Source organism: Pristis pectinata, chromosome 9, assembly GCF_009764475.1.
Source record: "Pristis pectinata isolate sPriPec2 chromosome 9, sPriPec2.1.pri, whole genome shotgun sequence".
NCBI classification, from domain to species: Eukaryota; Metazoa; Chordata; class Chondrichthyes; order Rhinopristiformes; family Pristidae; genus Pristis; species Pristis pectinata.
Window position 1 is genome coordinate 75,475,749 of NC_067413.1, and position 20,436 is coordinate 75,496,184.

At 37.3% G+C, this 20,436-nt stretch overlaps 1 protein-coding gene across 1 annotated transcript in view; it reads right to left on the reverse strand.

Moving 5' to 3' along the window:
• Positions 1-225: 225 nt before the first annotated feature.
• The window catches only part of tox (thymocyte selection-associated high mobility group box), a 186,100-nt gene continuing 165,889 nt past the window's right edge, over positions 226-20,436 (reverse strand). Inside the window, 4 exon segments of the mRNA XM_052023750.1 lie at positions 226-1,156; positions 7,731-7,876; positions 13,499-13,903; positions 14,988-15,068. Coding sequence (XP_051879710.1) covers positions 1,120-1,156; positions 7,731-7,876; positions 13,499-13,903; positions 14,988-15,068 — 669 coding nt within the window. The 3' untranslated portion in view covers positions 226-1,119.

The window sequence follows — 20,436 nt, forward strand, 5'->3', positions numbered from 1 at the left end:
AAGAGCAATGTGTAAAATAAATACTACAAACCATCAATCATTTTCTGCAAAGGAGAAACCCAGATTTGAGTTTCTTTTTATTATTACTGAAGAAACTAATTCAATGTAGTAAGCATAATCACACAAATTGAGATGGGTTGTGCCAACACAGTTAAATGGCACCCCAAAATATTTTTCAATGCTTACAAAATTACTTACAAACACCTCTATTTATTATTTCATAAATAGGCCCAACAGTTTCCATTAAAAAAGATTAAATATAGACATACAGTATGAAGAAACAATTATATATAGCCATATGTCAAGGTTATAACTTAGCTCTCTCCAATCAGTTGCTGTATCTAATAAACACCAGAGAAGCATTTGGCAGTTTTTAAAAAATTTTTTACACAAACGTATAGAGTGACGTAATTACTAACCATGACACCATAGAAGATACAAAAACATCTATGTAGTACAAAATAAATGTGTTTTGCTTTTTAACACTTAAAAACTGTTCATGCTAGTCTATGAGACAATTTGGGGTGCTTAATAAAATTGTTGGAAGCAATTTTGCAAATATATAACTATGAAACTGTTTTCTTACAAATTAAGCAAAAAATACTAATCTTGCCAATCTGGTCCCATTTAAATGATATAATTTCACTGGTCAGTGCCAGTATAAAGTTACGTTTTAGCTAGGAAACCCTTTTATCATTTTATACTCTAAGAGAGTGCAACACAGACCCTATTTACAAACTTGCTATGAGTGCTCTATCCATCAGTCAATGTTTTCACTGGTTAACTATCAACAACTGATGGAAGATCTAGGATCATGATCCCAGAATGACATAAAATTGCTAAGGCAGTTCACTACAGTAGCACTCCACAGCAAAACCAACAGTAAGCAAAATGATCCAAGTTTCCTTCAGAAATGAAGAGGGATGTTTGTCCAATAATAATCTTCGATGGAAAGGAGCAAAATGATGTCTTGTAAATGGCCAATCCCACAAGCTTTAAGTGCAAGCTCAAAGATCTAAGTGCTTAGCGACTTGTTCTCTAAAAAGACACAGAACTGCCTTGATACACTCCATTTTTGAAGACTTCCCTGCAGTCATCATAGGAAAGAATGTCATATCCTCAGGTGAGGTACAATGTTTTATCCCTCTGCAAACTGCTACACAGAAAAAAGAGAGAATTGTTAATTTTGCAAGAAACAAATGGAAGCATAAAAATTAAAACTTCAATGCAGTTTTTTATGCTTACTAAATATGAAATCACCCTCAGATAGCATATATTTTAAACGTTAGCCAACTTATGGTTAGGAGAAAGGGTAGTTATTGAATGTTTGCTGACTGAACAGTTGTATTACTTTTTAACATGAACTAGGTCAATTGCACATAATCAACTTCATATCTATCATCTTTAAAACTTGGGCAAAAATAAGAATTAGAAGACCAATTTCCAAACGTGGTCTTCCATGCCTAAATCACCACAGAAATATTATGTTTGTCAGTTTTCAGCAATGAATTTACAAATGCAGGAGCACCCACCCAAAAGAGGCAATATGCTTCGTAAATGTGAGTTCTCTTTTAGGATTATAATGTCAAATTCAAAAATAGCATGTTAAATGTGCCAGGGCCCTTAACAGAGTACTACACCTTCACAGTTTGCAGCCAATCAGATGAGCCCTAGGGCTTAATTTCTAACAAGCTTCAGGCCTTCATTTTTGGTCACATGCTATAGGCCCATATTCACACCACATTTCAGTATGACCTTTGTATGCCTGATCTGACGTGTTATTTCCATTACGTAATATTACCTAATACAAATTAACAACGTTAGTCAATGAAACTAATTTCATACAGATAAATCATTAAAATGATACAACAAAGAATTTCAGAATTCACTCAAACATAGCAAACATTATTTTGTAGGCAAATTTAACAACTAACCTGTCTCTTAATAAATAAATTAAATAACTTTATAATCTGTTTTGATGCTGGTAGTTTCTGAGGGGAAAATATTGAGATCTTCATGGGATCTTATATCTCAGACAGGGTGTTGGTTTAAAATTTCAACCAAACAACAACATTTCTGTATCGTGCAGAGATTCCTCAGAATTTTATTGATATATTTGTTGATTATATGTGAGAATGAAGCTCAGATATGTAATTATCTGACCCAGAGTTGAGAGTTCTGCTGCTGAGTCAATTAGAAACTATCCTAGACTCTGTCCCGTCTCTACATTTGCTTTGACCTTTTACTTTGCTGTACCATTCTGAAACCACAGTAGTGAAAGCCACAAATATTCTGAAGTGCCTGGAAGTGTGTATTTCCATCATTGAACCTGACTCCTCCAATGACTTTAAACAACAATGATTATTCCATCCTCCTCCAACTTGTCTTCTCTGCGGCTCTTCTGATAAACATAGAAGTACAACACTTTCTTGGTCCTCCTTTGGAAATTCAGCCGAGATTATGAACACAAGGGCTTAAATGGGATTTAACCCACAAGTTATCAACTCAGAGTCTTGCCAGCTGAGTTCGTGACAGGAATACAGAAAGAAAAAATGCTTCTGGCTCATGCTATTATTTGGGCCAACTTTTGGTATCTAAATCATCTTCATCTTCCTTCTGTCCTCTTGATTGATTTCAAACAATTCCATCCTTAATTGTTTTCTTTAAGTAAAAGTGTTTTAGTAAGTCTCAATCATCCAGATGATGTTAGTACAAAGTAACTGTTGTTTGGCTTCTATGGGTACTGAACTGCTTCCAATATGGTATTCAATATGCTTCTGCACACTCCCATGAATCATTCTGGTTGTTATATGGGAAGTTGTACAGTAGGTGTTTCATCATGTTATTGTGCCATGGTGCTTTCAAGTTAGCAGTGCCAAATTCGAGCTCAACAATACAGATAACACCATGTGCTCTATTTGCATTTAGCAGCAGGAAAGTCCCCTTCTCTCTCCTTTCCCATCATTTGGATTTTTAAAGGAAACTCATAGGTTTAATGCTACAATTATTTGCAGGTATAGTGTCATTTTATTTACAGAACAATAGGTGGATTGAGATAGTATTTTTTAAGCAGTTTATTAAACCTACTGGGATGAAAGATCATGCATTTCAGTTTAAGGTTCCAGCATAATCCCAGACATTAAAGTTTTTCATTTCTCATTTCCTTAGGAATGCAGAATGACAGTGAGAATAAAGAGCAGGCAGGCAATTTAAGGCAACCTTCTACAAGAGGCAAGGAGGTAAGAAAGAGCCCTTTCCCTTTCCATCAAGGTTCTTCAAGGACTAATGTGTCACAAACAGTGAATCAGGACATCCTTACTGAAATAAGTCAAATGCTTCAGCCACAAAACTACAGGAGCAAATCAGGGCCAGAACCACATTGCCAGTGGCAGTTAGTTAAGATAATATACCAATCAATCTTGGTGCCTCTCACTTTTTAGGCTAGTGTAGTAAGAATCATCCATATAGTGTAGATTCCAGCATTCTGGGGAACTCATAAGCCAACCATACTTCAGGAGAGCAACTTTTATCTCATTCTCCCTGAGCAGAGAGCAGTAGTGAAAGCCTTCCAATTCACAAGGATCACTGGAGTCTGCAGTCAAGTGGTGAGGAAAGTTATTCTCTCACCACTTGGCTGCAGACTCCAGTGACCATGGTGTGACATGTCACTTTGCAGGTAGGCACCCGTGAGTTCCAAGATACACCACGGTGGTGAGCGTTTCCACTCCAAGAATGTAGAGAAGGTGTGACGTCACACCCAGCACATCATGACGGTTATCACTTAGTGTAAAGGTAGCAGTCAAGATATGTTGATTCTCAATCAGAAAGCTATGATCTCCTTGTCAAGGCCATAGCAAATAGGAGGATAGCTATGGAGGGGCATGGAGACAAAGGTTATTCTCTCACCATTTGAATGCAGACTCCAGTGACCAAACCAAGTATAAGAGTAATAATATATTCCATTCTGGTATCTGCAACCTGATTAAGCAGATTATTGGCATCCTTCGACAATGGCAACACAGTAGCACTGCCAGTAGAGCCACTGCCTTGCAGTGCCAGAGACCTGGGTTCAATCCTGACCTTAGGTGCTGTCTGTGTGGAGTTTGCATGCTCTAGGACTAAGCTATTTTATTTATTTAGGAACACAAGACCTTTGTATCTCTGTTTTTCATCCTCTGTATAAAATTATTGGTAATGGGCTAATGGTGATTAGCAAGGTTCATGGAACTGGAACTACTGGATGGGACGACTTCAATTATGGAGAGAGATTGGATAGGCTGGGCTTGTTTTACCTGGAGTGAAGGAGGCTGAGGGGAAACATATAAGATTCGGAGAGACATAGATAGGGTAGATAGTCAAAATCTTTTTCCCATGGTGGGGATATCAAAAACAAGAGGGCATAGGTTTAAAGTGGAGGAAGGAATTTTTGAAGGGGATCTGACGGGCAAGATTTTTTACACAGTGTGGTTGATATCTGGAATATGCTGCCAGAGGAGGGAGTGGAATCAGATACAATCACTACATTTAAGAAGCATTTAGACAGACACTTAAATAGGAAAGACATAGAAGGATACAGTCCTAATGCAGGCAAATGGGATTAGTGTAGATGGGCAAAAAGGTCGGCATGAATGTGGTGGGCCGAAGGGCCCACTTCTGTGCTGTATGATTTTGACTCTATGGAAGTCTAAGGCTGCTGGAGTTGTTTGGAAGTGACTGATCAGAGAGCTATTCAGACATGTTCTCAGGACCATGGGAGTCTTGTATCAACTCTGGAAATCTAAGTCAGTTTTACGGAGTTTTCAGATGGCCAAACATGTTGACAATGACTTGCCATACATATGAAGCCATAAGTGGCATATCTATATTCCATCTGGGATGTACAGTATCTAAGTGTGAAATTATAGACCTGAAACTGGGCAAAACACATCAAAACTTTCACAAACCACTTGCAATTTCGCCTATGGGGACCCACTACTTAATTTCCAGATGGAAGTTCTGCATCAATATTCTTTGCTTCCTGAAAGAAATCATTCAAAATTCTCCAACATCCTTCTTAACATTTCCTGCATTCTAATGATATCCCCTCTCTCCTCCTGGCTACAATTTCACATTATGTGTTAATATATACTTTTAATTATGCATTTTTATTATAAATGTTAATTCCATTAAAAAAAAGTGGGCTGAAATCCTATGTGATTTGGCTGAACCTTCATGGCAAATGCTGGAATCCTTATGGAATATAGCCCCCTCGTTCGTATCAAGAATTTTTTGGAAAAGTAAATCAATATATCATCAATTGGGATTGTTGTGAATCCCCTCCACGTTTCCAGTATTGTGTAAGGACAAAAAAAATCCCTAGACTGGATTGATGTTTGCTTAGGCTAAACCTCTGGTCTTCTGTCTGCTTCACATTCTGTTAAATAAACTGCAAATGTCTATGATATCTGGGCCTCTCATCATTTTGAAGATTCAGATCTTGTTTGTCTCAATGTTCTTTTATCCAATGTAAAGAGGCTAAGCCATACAGGTAAACAAACAATACACAAACTGATTCAGGAGGATAAAAGCAGGCCGGCTAACATGTGACTACTGGAATTCAATTTAAATAAATACAATTTTAATACATAATGGAACAGAAAATGTATATAATCCATTGACAAAAGTGGACAGAAGATGGTATTTATTGATCTTTCATTGAAATATTTTAATCATTGTGAAGATACCATAAATAAACCTGACAGCATTTGGGATTGGACTACTAATTGAAACAAGACAATATAACTTTGTACAGAACACCTATTTTTCTTTGGCATTAAATATCACCTGAGCTCAGCACAGATTGGGCAGACTTTGTTACTCATGTGACTCCCCTCCCAATTTTCCTTTATAAGTTGCTTCTGGATGACCAAGCACAATGAGTGGAAAATACACCTTATAAAGAATATTGTTTGTAAGCTTGGGCATCTTTTGCCATTAAAAAATACAAACATTAAGGTGATTTAAAGAAGCAGGTGAATGATAATTCCATGAGGCATGTCTCTAGGTTGAAAGGGTGCACATATTTAGCTGAAGTTCTTTGCATTCATATTTGCCTGCTGGACAATTTGATTTCATCCAAAAATGTTATAATATTAGAAATTCTCTCCTCCAAGTTGTAAGATAATTACGGATCTGGAATGCAATTCAGTGCACCTTAGCTCATCCATTCAAATTGAACTTGGAGCCCCATGACTGAAGCATTTGTTGTTAGGTGATTCTGCAATTTTTTGCTACTTTTTCTGACCGACCATTCCATCTGTGTGTATGTATATGAAGGAAGTCTTTCCATTGTCAGCCCTAAATTTGCCTTTTACTAGTTTTAAAATGATTTCCGGTATTCTATTCACAGAGTTTAATTTACACTTCCATAACTTTTAGTCTTTTTATACAATATCATGCCCGAGACAAAGTTGTAATGCTGAGTAATCCAGGGTGTTGAGCTGTTTTTCAGGATTAGGTCAGATGTAATGGTGTCAGTTTCAGGAACCAATATTCTGCATTTGACTAAATGGAGAAGAAATCTGGCTGTTGTGGAACATTGCACTATTCCATGCTTTGTATCAGGCCAATTTCATTCTCCCAATAATCCCCAGTTATTATCATTTTCTCCATTTTCTAGATTACTTGCGAAAAGAGAATAAATGAAGACATTTTGTGCATCATCAATACAATTGTTGATCTGAATATTAATTGTAAACATGTATGCATTTTTCTCTGCTTTGGGCTTGCATGTGGATGCTAGAACAAGAAGCCTTATTTCACTGCTAGCTATGCATTTGCATGTATCTACCAGTCTGTTTTTTATGGAAGTCTCCTGCGGTCCACAATAGCGTTAAAAGTCAGTCATCAGCAGTTGAGGCAAGATTAGCTGACAAGGAGTAAGTGGACCACGACATGGAGATGTAGTTCAACATCTATTTTAAAATAATTTCCTCGCAATTTCCCTAAAGTTTCTCCCAAACTGTCATCATAATTTAGGTGAAAAATTGCTGGAGATTCTGGATGAATTGTATTGAATCTGCTGAAGCAATGGCAGCCAATGAGAAAAACCCAAAGGAAATTCCCAGCAATATATTCTGGGATTATATTTAGATTCCCATTATTCTTATACCCAGACTTATAACAGGAGCTTGTAATGCTAATAAGAGGGTTCCAACTACAGTATCTCAAGCTTGGACAGTTTCCGTTAAAAGTGTGAACATATGAACTTTAACAGATCAAGCTGTAAGTAGATGCATGATATGCACAAATTCATATTAGGGATGCCAGCTCTCGTTTAAGTGCATTCCTACAGCTTTAATTGCAAGACATTCTGTATTAAATGATATTGTCCTATCAAGTAGCTTTTTCTCCAGCTCCAATATCATTATACTTAATAATTCAAAGCATTCAAAAATTGAAAAAAAAAGCTCCTCTTTCATATTGTCCCTGATAACTCTTGCGGATGACATTTTTCCCCCATTGCATTACCAAGATATATATATATATATATATAAAAACATACACTCAACTGATCCAGAAACATATTTGCCTTTAACTATAACCTTTTAAAACAGAAAAATTCAACATATGACTATTCCTTTATTTTACTCATGCACAACAAAAACTTAAGCATACAATAATAACTCATTGACCCCATTTAAAATAAGAAGCTGTGGCTGTCATTTTATATGAAACCACTGACCACTAACCCATTATTGCAGTAGTCATTCCAGTCAACACTCTGTGGTGGGGGATTTCGGCAAACTGAGCGGACGCAGTCCATTGTTGGAGTAGCAACAGGTGCAGCTGTAGATGTTGAGTTGATTATGTTCTGAAACTCAGATTGTAAGAACCCCTGAAGCAGAAAATAACATGAATTTTCAGGGTTGTCAGTCATGAAATAAAAAAAATGAAAAGTGAATTCACTGAGTTCTTTTTCGTTCTGCTTTCCTTTAACAAATAATCATTCTGCATAGAGTGGTGGGAGTGGAAGAGAAACAAATATATCCAATTTTATTTTTAACTAACAATATATTTACAATACTAAGAGATCGCATGGATTACTGAATAAATGTTGATCTTTGAAGCATCAAATGCTTGCTATTTTCATTCTGTAATTACTTTTCAAGCACCATTAATATCAGATGTTATCCTAACAAAACATATTGGTTTACTATATTTGCTATTCTGCAGCATTCCCTTGTCTGCAGCTAAGAGAAAATATTTGATAGCGTTCAAAAGCAAATCATTCACTATTCAGGATAAACATTTAAAAATTCCATTTTAGTACTGAAAGCAAGAAAATACAATTTAACATATGACTTTATGAATAGAATAGTTGAAATGAATAGACCAATCTACAGATAACATTAATGATTCATAGAAATTCATGGAGATTTAGAGTTATACAACACAGAATCAGGCCCTTTGGCCCAACTTATCCATGCCAACCAAGATGCCATCAATGCCAATTTTATTTGCCTGCATTTGGTTCCTCTAAACCTTTCCTATCCATGTACCTGTCTAAATATCTTTTAAGCATTCTAACTGTACCTGTCTCTACCACCTCGTTCCATATACCCACCACCCTTTGTGTGAAAAACTTGCGCCTCGGATCCCCTTTAAATCTATTCCTTCTCACCTTAAACCTATGCCCTCTAGTTTTAGATTACCCTTTCCTGGGAAAAGACTGTGACAATCCATGCTATCAATTGCATCATCATTTTATAAACCTCTATAAGGTCAACAGTCAGCCTTTTCATTCCAAGGAAATCAGCCCCAACCTATCCAATTGGCCCTTATAACTCAAGCCCACCAGACCAGGCAAAATTCCTGTGAATCTTTACTGCACCCTCTCCAGCTATCACATCCTTCCTATAACGTGATGACCAGAACTGCACACAATACTCCAAGTGTGGCCTGACCAACAATTCGTACAACTGCAACATGATGTCCCAGCTCGTAAAATCATTGCCTCAGCCAATAAAGGTAAGGATACCATATGCCTCTTCGCCGCTTTGTCTACCTATGTACTTGTCCTCTTAGGTCTCTGTTCTACAACATTCCCCATGGGTCTTCCATTCACTGTGTATATCCTAGCCTGGTTTAACTTCCGAAGATGCATCACTTCACACTTGTCTGAGTTAAGTTTCATCAGCCATTCCCTTGCCCACTTTCCTAGTAGTCTAACCTTAAACAGCCTTCCTCCCTGTCTACCATACTACCAATTATGTGTCATCTGTAAACTTATAAATCATGCCACCTACATTCTCTTCCAAATCATTAAGATATACCATATAGTCAATATTTGTTTGTTAAATTGTGGCCTTTGAGAATCAAGACTGGTTATAATGCATAGGTAGCTAGCTATTGCCCTAATATGGATCTCAGATGAATATAAAATGCATAACATAAAAGATTACTTGTAAAGCTTTCAAAATAAAAATGTAATTCTAGAAAATAGGTATCTCCGCAATTTGACACCATATCCTGGGATCATCTGCTTTTACATAGAAAATAGAAAAACTACAGCACAATTCAGGCCCTTCGGCCCATAAAGCTGTGCCGAACATGTCCCTACCCTAGAAATTACTAGGGTTACCCAATAGAAACATAGAAAAACAAAATAACATAATGACATAATGACATAAATGACATAATGCATACATTACTTAAGGTGCCAATGCCCTGGCTCCCCAAGTTTGTGGTGAGTGTGCAGGGAGCACAGTAAGGATTTGACTGTGGGAACTTGCTGCAACACAACCAGGACCCGCAACTCAAATCCATAAATTGTTTATACATTGCCTTTCCTAAATCGGCCAGTTTCTTCAAAGCTATTGTTTATTTTACTGAGTGTTTATTACAATTGGAGATGGACAGTGTTCAAACATAACCATGTAATGACCCAAGTTTCACTTCTGCCTATTCAGATAATGTCACTTTTCAACCTCCAGGCTACTGGAAATTTGGGACTAATGTTTCGATTTTTTAATCCTCTTACATTTCATTCCCTAATTGCGTTTTTCTTCCTGTCCAGTTTATTTCTTTGATCAAGTGGATAGGGTGAGGGATTCCAGTTGACACACCTGAATAAAGACTAACAAAACTTACAGGAATTGTTCTGGCAACGAGGTCTTCTCTGATGTATTAAGGTAACTGGTTAGGATAATGCAATGAATCCATTCCAATGTATCCTAAGTCTTTAATGTCATCATTGTGTTGCACTTGCAAATGATATAGAAGCATATCTATAAAGCGCTGTTAAGGGAATGTGTGTCATCACAAAACCTCACTGATTTGCGAGCAGCAAAATTATGTAAAAGTACAATCAAATAAATGCAGAGTGTGCAATTTAGCCACAACCAGAATATATTTCGCTCAGCAGAAAAACTGACTGAGACAGAAACAATTAAGCAAGTTAAGGCACTCCAGTGCAAGAACTCTGTGTGGAATGCAAATATGACAAATTGATAAGACGCAAGTTCATGTAGATGAGATATTAAAATGTGATGAGTTCTCAATCTCATCAGATACAAGATACATCCTGACATGAAGCAAAATAGGGCAACTCAGGTTATGAGACACTCTGAGCTGCTTTCTCAAAATTTCTGGTGCAGTATTTACTGGATAGAAAGAGAACTGGATGAGGGCTCCTTGCCTCTCAGTGTGACACAGATGATGCTTTTGTTAGGGGATGGAAAAGAAAATTGATGAAAGCAAAGGCTGAAGAAATCTTTTCCGTTCTTGGAAATCCTAACTACTTTTAATCCAATGTTTAGCAACCTTCCAAGTAACATTTGCTATTTATCACAGTTTGCCTAAAATTGACAACTCTAGTCATCTACTTAAGTTAATAAAACTCAGAATGGAATATTTGGCGTTTTTGATTTTTTGATACATATACATCTCTGCATAAAACACAAGTAGGTTAGTAAACAATTTGAGCTGAATCAACTTTAAGAGAGAAGAAAGGATGAGGTGGAGTGCTTATTGTATTTTTCTAGCTGTCATTACTGTTAATCTTGATAAATATAAATGCAATGGTAGTTAATCTCTGGAACATACATTTGGCTCCGGCTGAAAGAGCAGGCAGCAGGTGGCCGGGTATTTTATTTAACTCTATCTATTCATGTATTGTTCTCCAAATTACTCTCCTTCATTCACTCACAAAAGCACCATCTGCTTCTCTTTTATCTTCAGAGTCTCAACTAACCAAAATTCAGCCTAACACAGCTTTTGTTGGAAGTTCATGGAAAAGAAATACCACCAAAAGAAGGCCAAAAATAACAATTCCAGAGAAAGTAGAACAACAGTGAAAATATAAAAAAGGACATAACTCTACATAGAAACACTGAGAATCCAGGAAAACAACAATAAATCTTACAATTACGTTTTTTTTCAGAAAGCATTCCATTTGCCAGAGCAAAATTTGTTTTTAACCAAATGCACTTGAAGAAGTCACTGAACCCTTAAATATTTTATGTGCTGTAATGAGATGTCCTTCAACAGAAATGACATTTCATTTCTCAAAACTACTTTTTAGTTAAATTATGTGAATAAATCCATACGTGTTTGGTTCTGTCTTGAACCCTTGAAAGATTAAAGTTATGAATTTGAATATGATCATATCTTCTCATTTTGGAGAAGAGTGCAAATGAAATTGGTGTAGTTTGTGCTCAAAGACTCCTTCTGACTAAGACAGCTGAAGTGGGATTCTGTGCCAAGTAAACAGCAATGACTGTTCTCTATCAGTCATTCATGAAGTCTGATGAAAGATAAATTGAGCTGAAAAATTAATGCAAAGAAGTCTAATTACACAATACTGGACACTTTACAGTTTGATCCTGCAGCAACAATTAACAGCTGTTTTTCTCTGATTGGTGGCATCTATGCCTAGAATTTTAAATTTCATTTTCATGTGCTAGACTGGAATCAAAAAGGGGGCCCAATAGAGATTAATTTGGTGTCAGAGGGGACATTTGCTCTGTAATTAGATTTTTGCGTCCTAGCAATTTGCTCTGCTGCTGTACTAAGTCTTATGAAGCCTGCAGCAAAACAGAACACTGATCTTCATCTCTGCACTTTACTGTGAACTAATTTCATTTCCTGCCTATCTGAAGAGGTGTTTTCATCAGACATCAGGGTTTTTGTCTTCGTGGCTGATTTATTCATCAATCTCAATGTGATTTTGTTTTTTCTTACAACCTTGAAATTACATCCAAATCCACACACATCTGTTGATTACATGAGAAAATTGAAAATCTGTCTTTGTAATATCATACGAAAATTTTTCCACAAGGTTATACAGCAAGCCGACAGATATTAATGATTTCATTTTTGGAGCTTCTTTTCCTTGCAGTGAACAGAATAACAAGGAGAATTGGTTCATCTGAACAAATATTCCAGTCTTGTGATTCGAACGTTTTTGGATCTGCAGCATTCTTAAGCTTATGTGTAAACTCCTTGGGGATTTTTTTTATAAATCATTTGCCAATACATTTTAATAATGATATAATATATGACCTCTAAAGTAAATGCCTTGTATTAAGTATTTTGTATAATGTTATATTAGACATGTTGACCAACATTTTGCTGTAAAACATTCTTTATGTGCAACAATAATTATAATAATTGCAAATGACAGTAGTCAAGAATAAATCTGCAATAGTATTTCAAATGCAAATGTTTCATCAAGGTTTAACATTTGGAAAACTGGAATTATTTTTCACATAGAAGTATTTGTATTTGTGGAACTAAGCCATTAAGAGTAGACAAACCCCAGGACTGATTTATAGCTAGGGCTTGGGGAGTTAGAATCAACTTCATCACCCTGAACCAAGTAGGAAAATGAAATTAGTCATGGCTCCTGGTCATGATTGCTCTTGAATGACTGATGGCAAAATGTACACTTATATGAATGAGGTGCACAGGCAAGATTCCTCCCACAGTTAACTAGCTTACTACTTTTCACCACCTGTACTTACTGAAGGAGAATGGCTATTTTGGATAACCCTATCTTGGAGAGTTATTACAAGGTGACCAGAAGCACATAGGTCCTGTAGTGGCCAAAAAAAGAAAATCATACATTAAGGTAATAATTTTATGCAACAAATCTAGTTTTTTTCTTTTAACACTTATTACCTATTTGTACAAAGCCTGCTTCAGCTGGAAAGAATATATCACCTAAGTCACTGATGATAATGATTATCCTTATCCATCACGCAATATGAATGAAGTTGGTTAGCAGGTTGATGACTCTCCCTTACTACACCTTCCAGCCATTAGAATAAACCACTACAATGTGCTAACTCATTTAGCTGTCTCCAAACTGGTGAAAGCTACTCAATACAAAACTGAGACAATTCAGCAACTACAGCCTGCAATTTCATAATTAAAGCTCAGCAAACTGATCATTTTCAGCCATCTCACCATTCAATTCATACCTTAAGTACAAAGGTTTTTATTTAATTACACTGACCTGCTGCATTGGTGGTGAATGCAGGGGAGGTTGAACCTGCATTGGTAGCTGGTGATTTCCTATTTGCTGAGACATGACAGAGGTCTGCTGCTGGTGGAGCTGGTGCTGTTGCATTGATAGCTGGTGCAGTGGTGGGCTGATCTGAAGAGATGGAGGTGGAGAGACGGTCATATTTGCTACAGAAACAGTCACTGGCATCTGACCGTTAGGTTTGGGAGCAATACTCCGAGACAAACTGGGATGCATGGTGGATATGTGAGGGTTCATACCAGACTGTTGATGATAGGCACCTGAACCAAGGTACATTGGAGATGGAGCTTGTGAGTGACCAGAAAACACTGGCTGCTTTGAATTCATTATCTGAGAAGCCTGGGATGTCTTTGTATCAATAGGCTCATTGTAGCTCTGCAGAGAAAATTACCAAGACTGGTTAACCATTGCCTGGTAATAATAACAAAATACATCTTATGATTTTCATAGAATCAAAGAAAATTTACATACAGAAGGATACCATTTGGCCCACTGGGTCCATGCCAGTTGAAAATTGTTAATCCACCTAATCCCACATTCCAGCATGGGATCCTGCAGATTACAATTCGTTAAATGCAGATCCAAGTTCTTCTAAACGTGGTGAGGGTTTTGGCCTCTACCATTCTTTCAGGCAGTGAGTTCCAGACCTCTTCCAAATTCTTGATGAAAAACCTTTTCTTCTAATCCTTCTACCAATTACTTTAAATCTACATCCCATGAGTTTTGACAGCTCTGCTAGGGGAGCTTGGTCTTTGTATCTTATTCTATTTATGTTCCTGGATTTTGAATTTCAGTATTATATATAAAATATACTTTAAAGAAATTGCATTAAGTGTGCAAAAGACCACTCTATAATGCTTTATGGGTACTGCTGGATCAAAAATAATCAATATGCATTCAGAAGCAAAATTCTTGAATATATCCTACATACTTTCATCACATTGTTAGTTTTATTTTACTTTTGAACCATTTTTTCATTGAAGACTTCTATGTTTCTTTGCAAATAATTTATCAGCCAATGATACTGTACAAAATCTATTGGTTCTGCCAGTTACACATTACTGTTGGCAAAGACTTAAAATCACAAACATATGCAGGAATATTCCAAGTAAAATATTTACTAAAATGAACCACCAGAACACATGATTATAAGCCACTATAAACCATAAATTGCAAAAAAAAACACTATTTCTCCAATTCTCAATACAGACAGAAATAAAAATATTGTCTTGATATCTCCTGAAATTAAATTTCAAATAGAAATGTATCAATTAGAGTGACATAACAATGATAAATTTGTTCAATTTTGGAAATTTGGAAGGGGTCTTTAGAACAATGAAGAAGAATTTTCTTGGTCCAATGGAAAACTTAAGCAGGCTTCTGGATGCAATGTAGGGCAAGGGGGAAGAAAAATCTTTGAAAGGAAGACACTGAATGCATTGATGGTACAGGACATTACCTTGGAAACCAGACTAGCTCTGTAAGCTGCTAACTGTTTGAGATACTCCTTTTTGGCAGCTTCAGTCTTCTTCTTATACACCTGCAAGACAGTGTAAAGCACTATTAGCAGATGAAAGCATTAGCTGGCAATAGTACAAATTCAACAAAATTGTCTTTCCAGCGGTAAACCCCGTAAGTGTCAAAATAAATTAGCAAACCTGTAATTTTTAATGAAATCTTTGAAATACTAGCTAGTGAATTTATATCATACACTTTCCTCTTGAGTCTTCCTATTTCTCAAAATTGTTAAAAGGAATCATTTTTGAATGCTACTATCCCACAGGTAAATGACTGTAATTTGTCTGAAAAAACTGTTGAAAAGAAATTTTACTCCTCATCATATTAGATTATACCCAACAACAGAAACCTGAATTTATTTAGTGCCTTTGGCAAAGCAAAATGTGACAAAGCATTTCACAAGAGCACAATCAAACAAAATTTGACATAGTCCATATAAAGAGTTATTAGAACGGAGATACAAAAGCTTGGTCAAAAAGGAGGCTTTAAGAAACATTCAAAGCAGGAAAAAGAGATTCAGGGGAAGACTTCCAAAACTTGTGGACTTGGCTGAGGAAGGCACAATACCATCAAGGGCAGCAACTAACATCAGCTTACCCGTAAACACTCTGGATTGCTGGGTTTTGGGGACTTCTGGGTCTGGCTTCCTCCTATCTTTTTATTTCTTTATTTTTTTCTCCATATTTATTGTCCACCCCAAATTTTTTAATGGCAGGTAAGAGTAGAAAAAATAAAAAAAACACAGATGCCAGAAATCTGAAATAAAAACAGGAAATGTTGGAAACACTCAGCATGTCAGGCAGTATCTAGTAAAGTGCTGCCTAATTGGCTGAGTATTTCCAGCACTTTCTGTTCTAATTTTTTGGCAGTTAGGAATTTAATGCATTGATGAATCTGAGGTCACATATAGATGAGATCAAGTAAGGATGGCAGATTTCCTTCCCTGAAGAGTATTAATGAACCAAAAGGGATATTAATGACAATCCAGTAGTTCCCTTATTCTAATTTTAATTCCAGCTTTTTTTTTGATTACTTGAATATAAATTCTGTGGCAGATATGGTAGGATTCAAATTTGTATCTCTAGACAATGGTCTAGACCTACGGTTGCTCATGTGGTGACATGACAACATGGCTACTTGTCTGATTCCAATTGTATGCTGTTGTTTAAAGGAGGAAAAATATTGTAATTGGTGCTCTTTTATATAGCTAATTCCGAGCTGTGCTAAGGAAGGCACTTAACTTGAATGAATTTGTACAGGCCAGCACCAATTACATTTTATATTTCATTATTTTAGAAGAAGCCTTAATTTGGATGAATGTTGTTTGATTGATTAAGTCATGGAGTCATAGAGTCAGAGAGGATACAACACAGAAACAGGCACTTTGGTGTACTGACTCCACACCAGCCAATCAACCAGCCATTTTTACTAACTCTAAATTAATCACAGTTTTAAAAATTTTCCCATAAACTCCTCCCAGATGCCACTAATGACCGACATACATGGCAAATTAACCTAATAACCTGCACATCTTTAGGATGTGGGATGAAACCACATCACCTGGAGGGAATCCACGCGGTCACAGGGAGAACATACAAATTCCACACGGACTGGCCCAGGTCAGGATTGAACCCGGGATACTGTGATGCAGCAGCTCTACTAGCTACACAGGAGTCGTGCCTCAGAAATGTGAGTAAGCATTTGGAGGGCATAATCTGGACTGCTGAGATACAGTGAAAGCCCCTCTGGATATTGGCACCCTGAACCATGGTGACAGCAGTCTGAGAAAAGTAGTGACAATCAATGGGGTTGATTTGTCCAGGATGGTGATGAGCTTCCTGAGTGTTATTGCAGTTGCTCTCCTTCCAGCAAGTGGAAAGTTATTCAAATGTATTCCTGATGTATAGTAAACGCTATGGGGAATCAGGCAGTGATTTGCTAGCCACAGAATCCAGACTCTCTCTTGATTTTGCAAGCATTATATTTATGTGGCTGGCCCAGTTGAGGCTTTGATTAATAATGGCCTCCCAGAGGTTGATGATGAGAATCTGGTGAAGCTAGTTCCATTGAGTTCCCAGAAAATGTTGGAGATTGTTATTGAGGACCAAATGTTACTTGTCACTTATCAGACCTTGCTGCATTTGGGCACCAACTACTTCATCATTTCAGGAATTGTGAATGTAGTTAACACCTCAATCATCAGTGAATGTCCCCTTATGATAGGAGTAAGATTATTAATGAAGCATTTGAAGATGGTCAGGTCAAATTCACTGCCATTAGGAACTTCTGCAGTAATGTTCTTGGGATAAGGTAAAAGTCATCCAACAAACATGTTGCTGCTCCAACACACCATTTATGTTATTATGTGGTAGAAGTCCAACAAGTGGGGAGTTCTCCCACTAATATCAGTTTTACCAGTTTTGTTTAATACCACATTTAATTAAATGCTGCCTTGACTCTTTCATCATCTCAGGAATTCAGCTCTTTGTCTATGTTAGGTTGTAGAGAGGTCTGATGCTGATTTCTCCTGATGAAATCCATTGTGTGTCTGCATGAGCAGGTCAGTAGTAAGTACCACTTGATAGCATTGTTGACAAAACCTTCCACCACTTTTTTGTTAGTTGAGGGTTAGCTGACAGGGTGGTTATTGGCCAGATTAGATTTAGATTCTTGTGGTCAGGATATACCTGGGAAATTGCCACTTTGGCAGATACATGTCAGTATTGCAGCTGTACTGAAGCATTTGCATCCCGTGGGCTTCAACATTTCTTGATATCATGTGGAGTGAATTAGATTAATTGAATAATGATTCTGTGATATTGGGGACTGGGGGAAGTCAAGATACAGCATGCACCTAGCACTTCTGGATGAAGATAGCTGCAATCGTTTATGAACATCCATTCACTTATAGTATTTGATAACTCCTTTGAGGTAATTGGATTTCTTATGGCACTCCATACAAATCTTTGGAGCTTGACTTCTGACATTAATCTCCATGACAATCTTTTCCCATTATTTTCTGAGCATTTGTCTCTTTGCAGATAGGGAATATCTTTTCTACTTTAGAACTCCTACATCAAAGCCTCCAATGTAGCACTTTAAGAATTTTAGAAACTGCTCTCTTGCATCATTCTTCAAAGATTTCGGGCCAGTCAGTTTAAAACATCTCCCAAAAGCTGGTCAGACCAGAATGGGTTTCCCCTTTTGGTGGAGCAGGCTTGCTTTAAATCATGTTTATCACTCAGGTTACTGGATCTCTGCTGAAGAGTACTATGTAAAGCATGGTCAAGTCAGCAAGTGACTGTAATCATGTTGAAGATGGCATATTACCTGTATTCCACTGAACGGTATGGACTAAACTTACATTGTAATACCTGAATATACTTTCAGTGAATGTTGGATTTAGAAAATACTCAGAAATGCGCTATTGATTCCCCTTTGGACAGCAAGAATAATATAAAGACATGATGCCAGGCAAAGCAGCACCTGCTGTGGCAGGCAAGAGGGACAGACAGCCAGAAAACAGGCAGTAACAATGACAGCTTCTTGCTGTCTAAGTGCAGAGTAAGTAGTTTGTAACCATTTTCTTTGCAGAAGTGGGTTCTTCTCAAAGCTTGAAATAAAGCAACAGCTGAGTTTGAGATTAGATCTCACAGCATAGCCCAAAAGTTTAAGGGTGGGTTGAATTTATGCAAGGAGTGAACAAAATATTTTACCTTTCACTTCATGCTAATCAAAAATATTCTGTAACTGGAATAGCTGCACCTAATAGCATTGTGCAAAAACATTGTTCTTGCTCATAAAAACACATCATTGCAATGTTGCTTGGGGCCACTGTTGGAAATGAGCAGGAAGCTATAATGATATCAGTCAGGAGTACTGTTCTAATTGGGAAACGCAAGTGAGCATTGTTCTAGCTAAAACGATCATGGCATTAGGTGGGGTGGGGACGGGTGGAGAGAGGTGGTAGGAGGTCATGGTTTGCTGTAGAGGGATTTTCTTGTTAATGCAGATGGGAAAAGAAGTAGCTGTGCATTGGCCACCCTCCAGATGGAAACCTATTTAGGTTTTCAACATGCAGTTGATCCTTAAATGACTGAAAATCAGAAAATTTTCCCCTGCTAACAGTATTATGTGGGGTAAAGTGCTCTCACTAAGAAAAGCAGTTCTTCAATACTTGACAGTAGAATTAATTCCTTTCTTCAGGCAGAAGTGGGAGTGGTAATAGAGTTAAAATTTAGGAGGCACAGTCCTCACTATTATTTCCAGGGCTTATAAGTAACAGGAAAAGGACAAAGAGATATGTAACATTATTTTTGTGGGGACAGAGGAGTGAAGAATGTGGGCCTCTCGTCCCTGGCTAAACCCCTGACCATGGCATCTGCCAATCATCCCACTTGTACCCCACCTACAGTTCTGTAGGCTGGAGACCTGTCATGTCCTAGTCCTGAAGTTGGTGAGCTGCAATGGGAACTCCAGGAACCATGCAGTTCACCAGATGTGTGTTGATGAAATCTGGCCCTTTTGGAATGATATAGACCTCCCGTAGGAGGAATTGGGCAGCCAGTTCATTCACTGTGCCAGCCAATCAGTTGATAGTTCAATTTCCCTTGTAGCTATTTCTGACAACAATGTTAAAAATTCACCTTCAACAATGATGCAAAACTAGCACAAGCAGATTAACTGATCATTATACTTCTCACAACAGAACAATCAAGCAGGTGTATATTGGACAGTCTCCAATTTATTCCCTTCTATAAGTCAAATTTTATTCCTAATGGCTGAGTGATTTTTCTGAGACTGCATTAAAAACATTCTTTTAAGATGCCAACAGATTTAAAAAGTCAAGTCGATTTTTATATGTTGTAAAAATATTGGAGTGATTACCAATGGATTAAATAGGGTATCGCTTTTTCTACTTAGTCCAATAAAACAAATTTTATCACTGATTGAATTTCAGTGCTGGTAGTGAATGTGAAATGTTATGAAACTTGGAGTATTGCGTTCAGTTCTGGTTGCCTCATTATAGGAAGGATGTGGAAGCTTTAGAGAGGGTGCAGAGGAGATTTACCAGGATGCTGCCTGGATTGGAGAGCATGTCTTATGAGGATAGGTTGAGTGAGCTGGGGCTTTTCTCTTTGGAGCGAAGGAGGATGAGAGGTGACTTGACAGAGGTGTACAAGATGATAAGAAACATAGATCAAGTGGACAGTCAGAGATTTTTTTTCTAGGACAAAAATGGCTAACATAAGGGGGCATAATTTTAAGGTGATTGGAGGAACGTATAGTGGGGATGTCAGAAGTAAGTTTTTTTACACAGAGTGGTGGGTGTGTGGAATGCACTGCCGGCAGAGGTGGTTGAGGCAGATACATTAGGGACATTTAAGAGA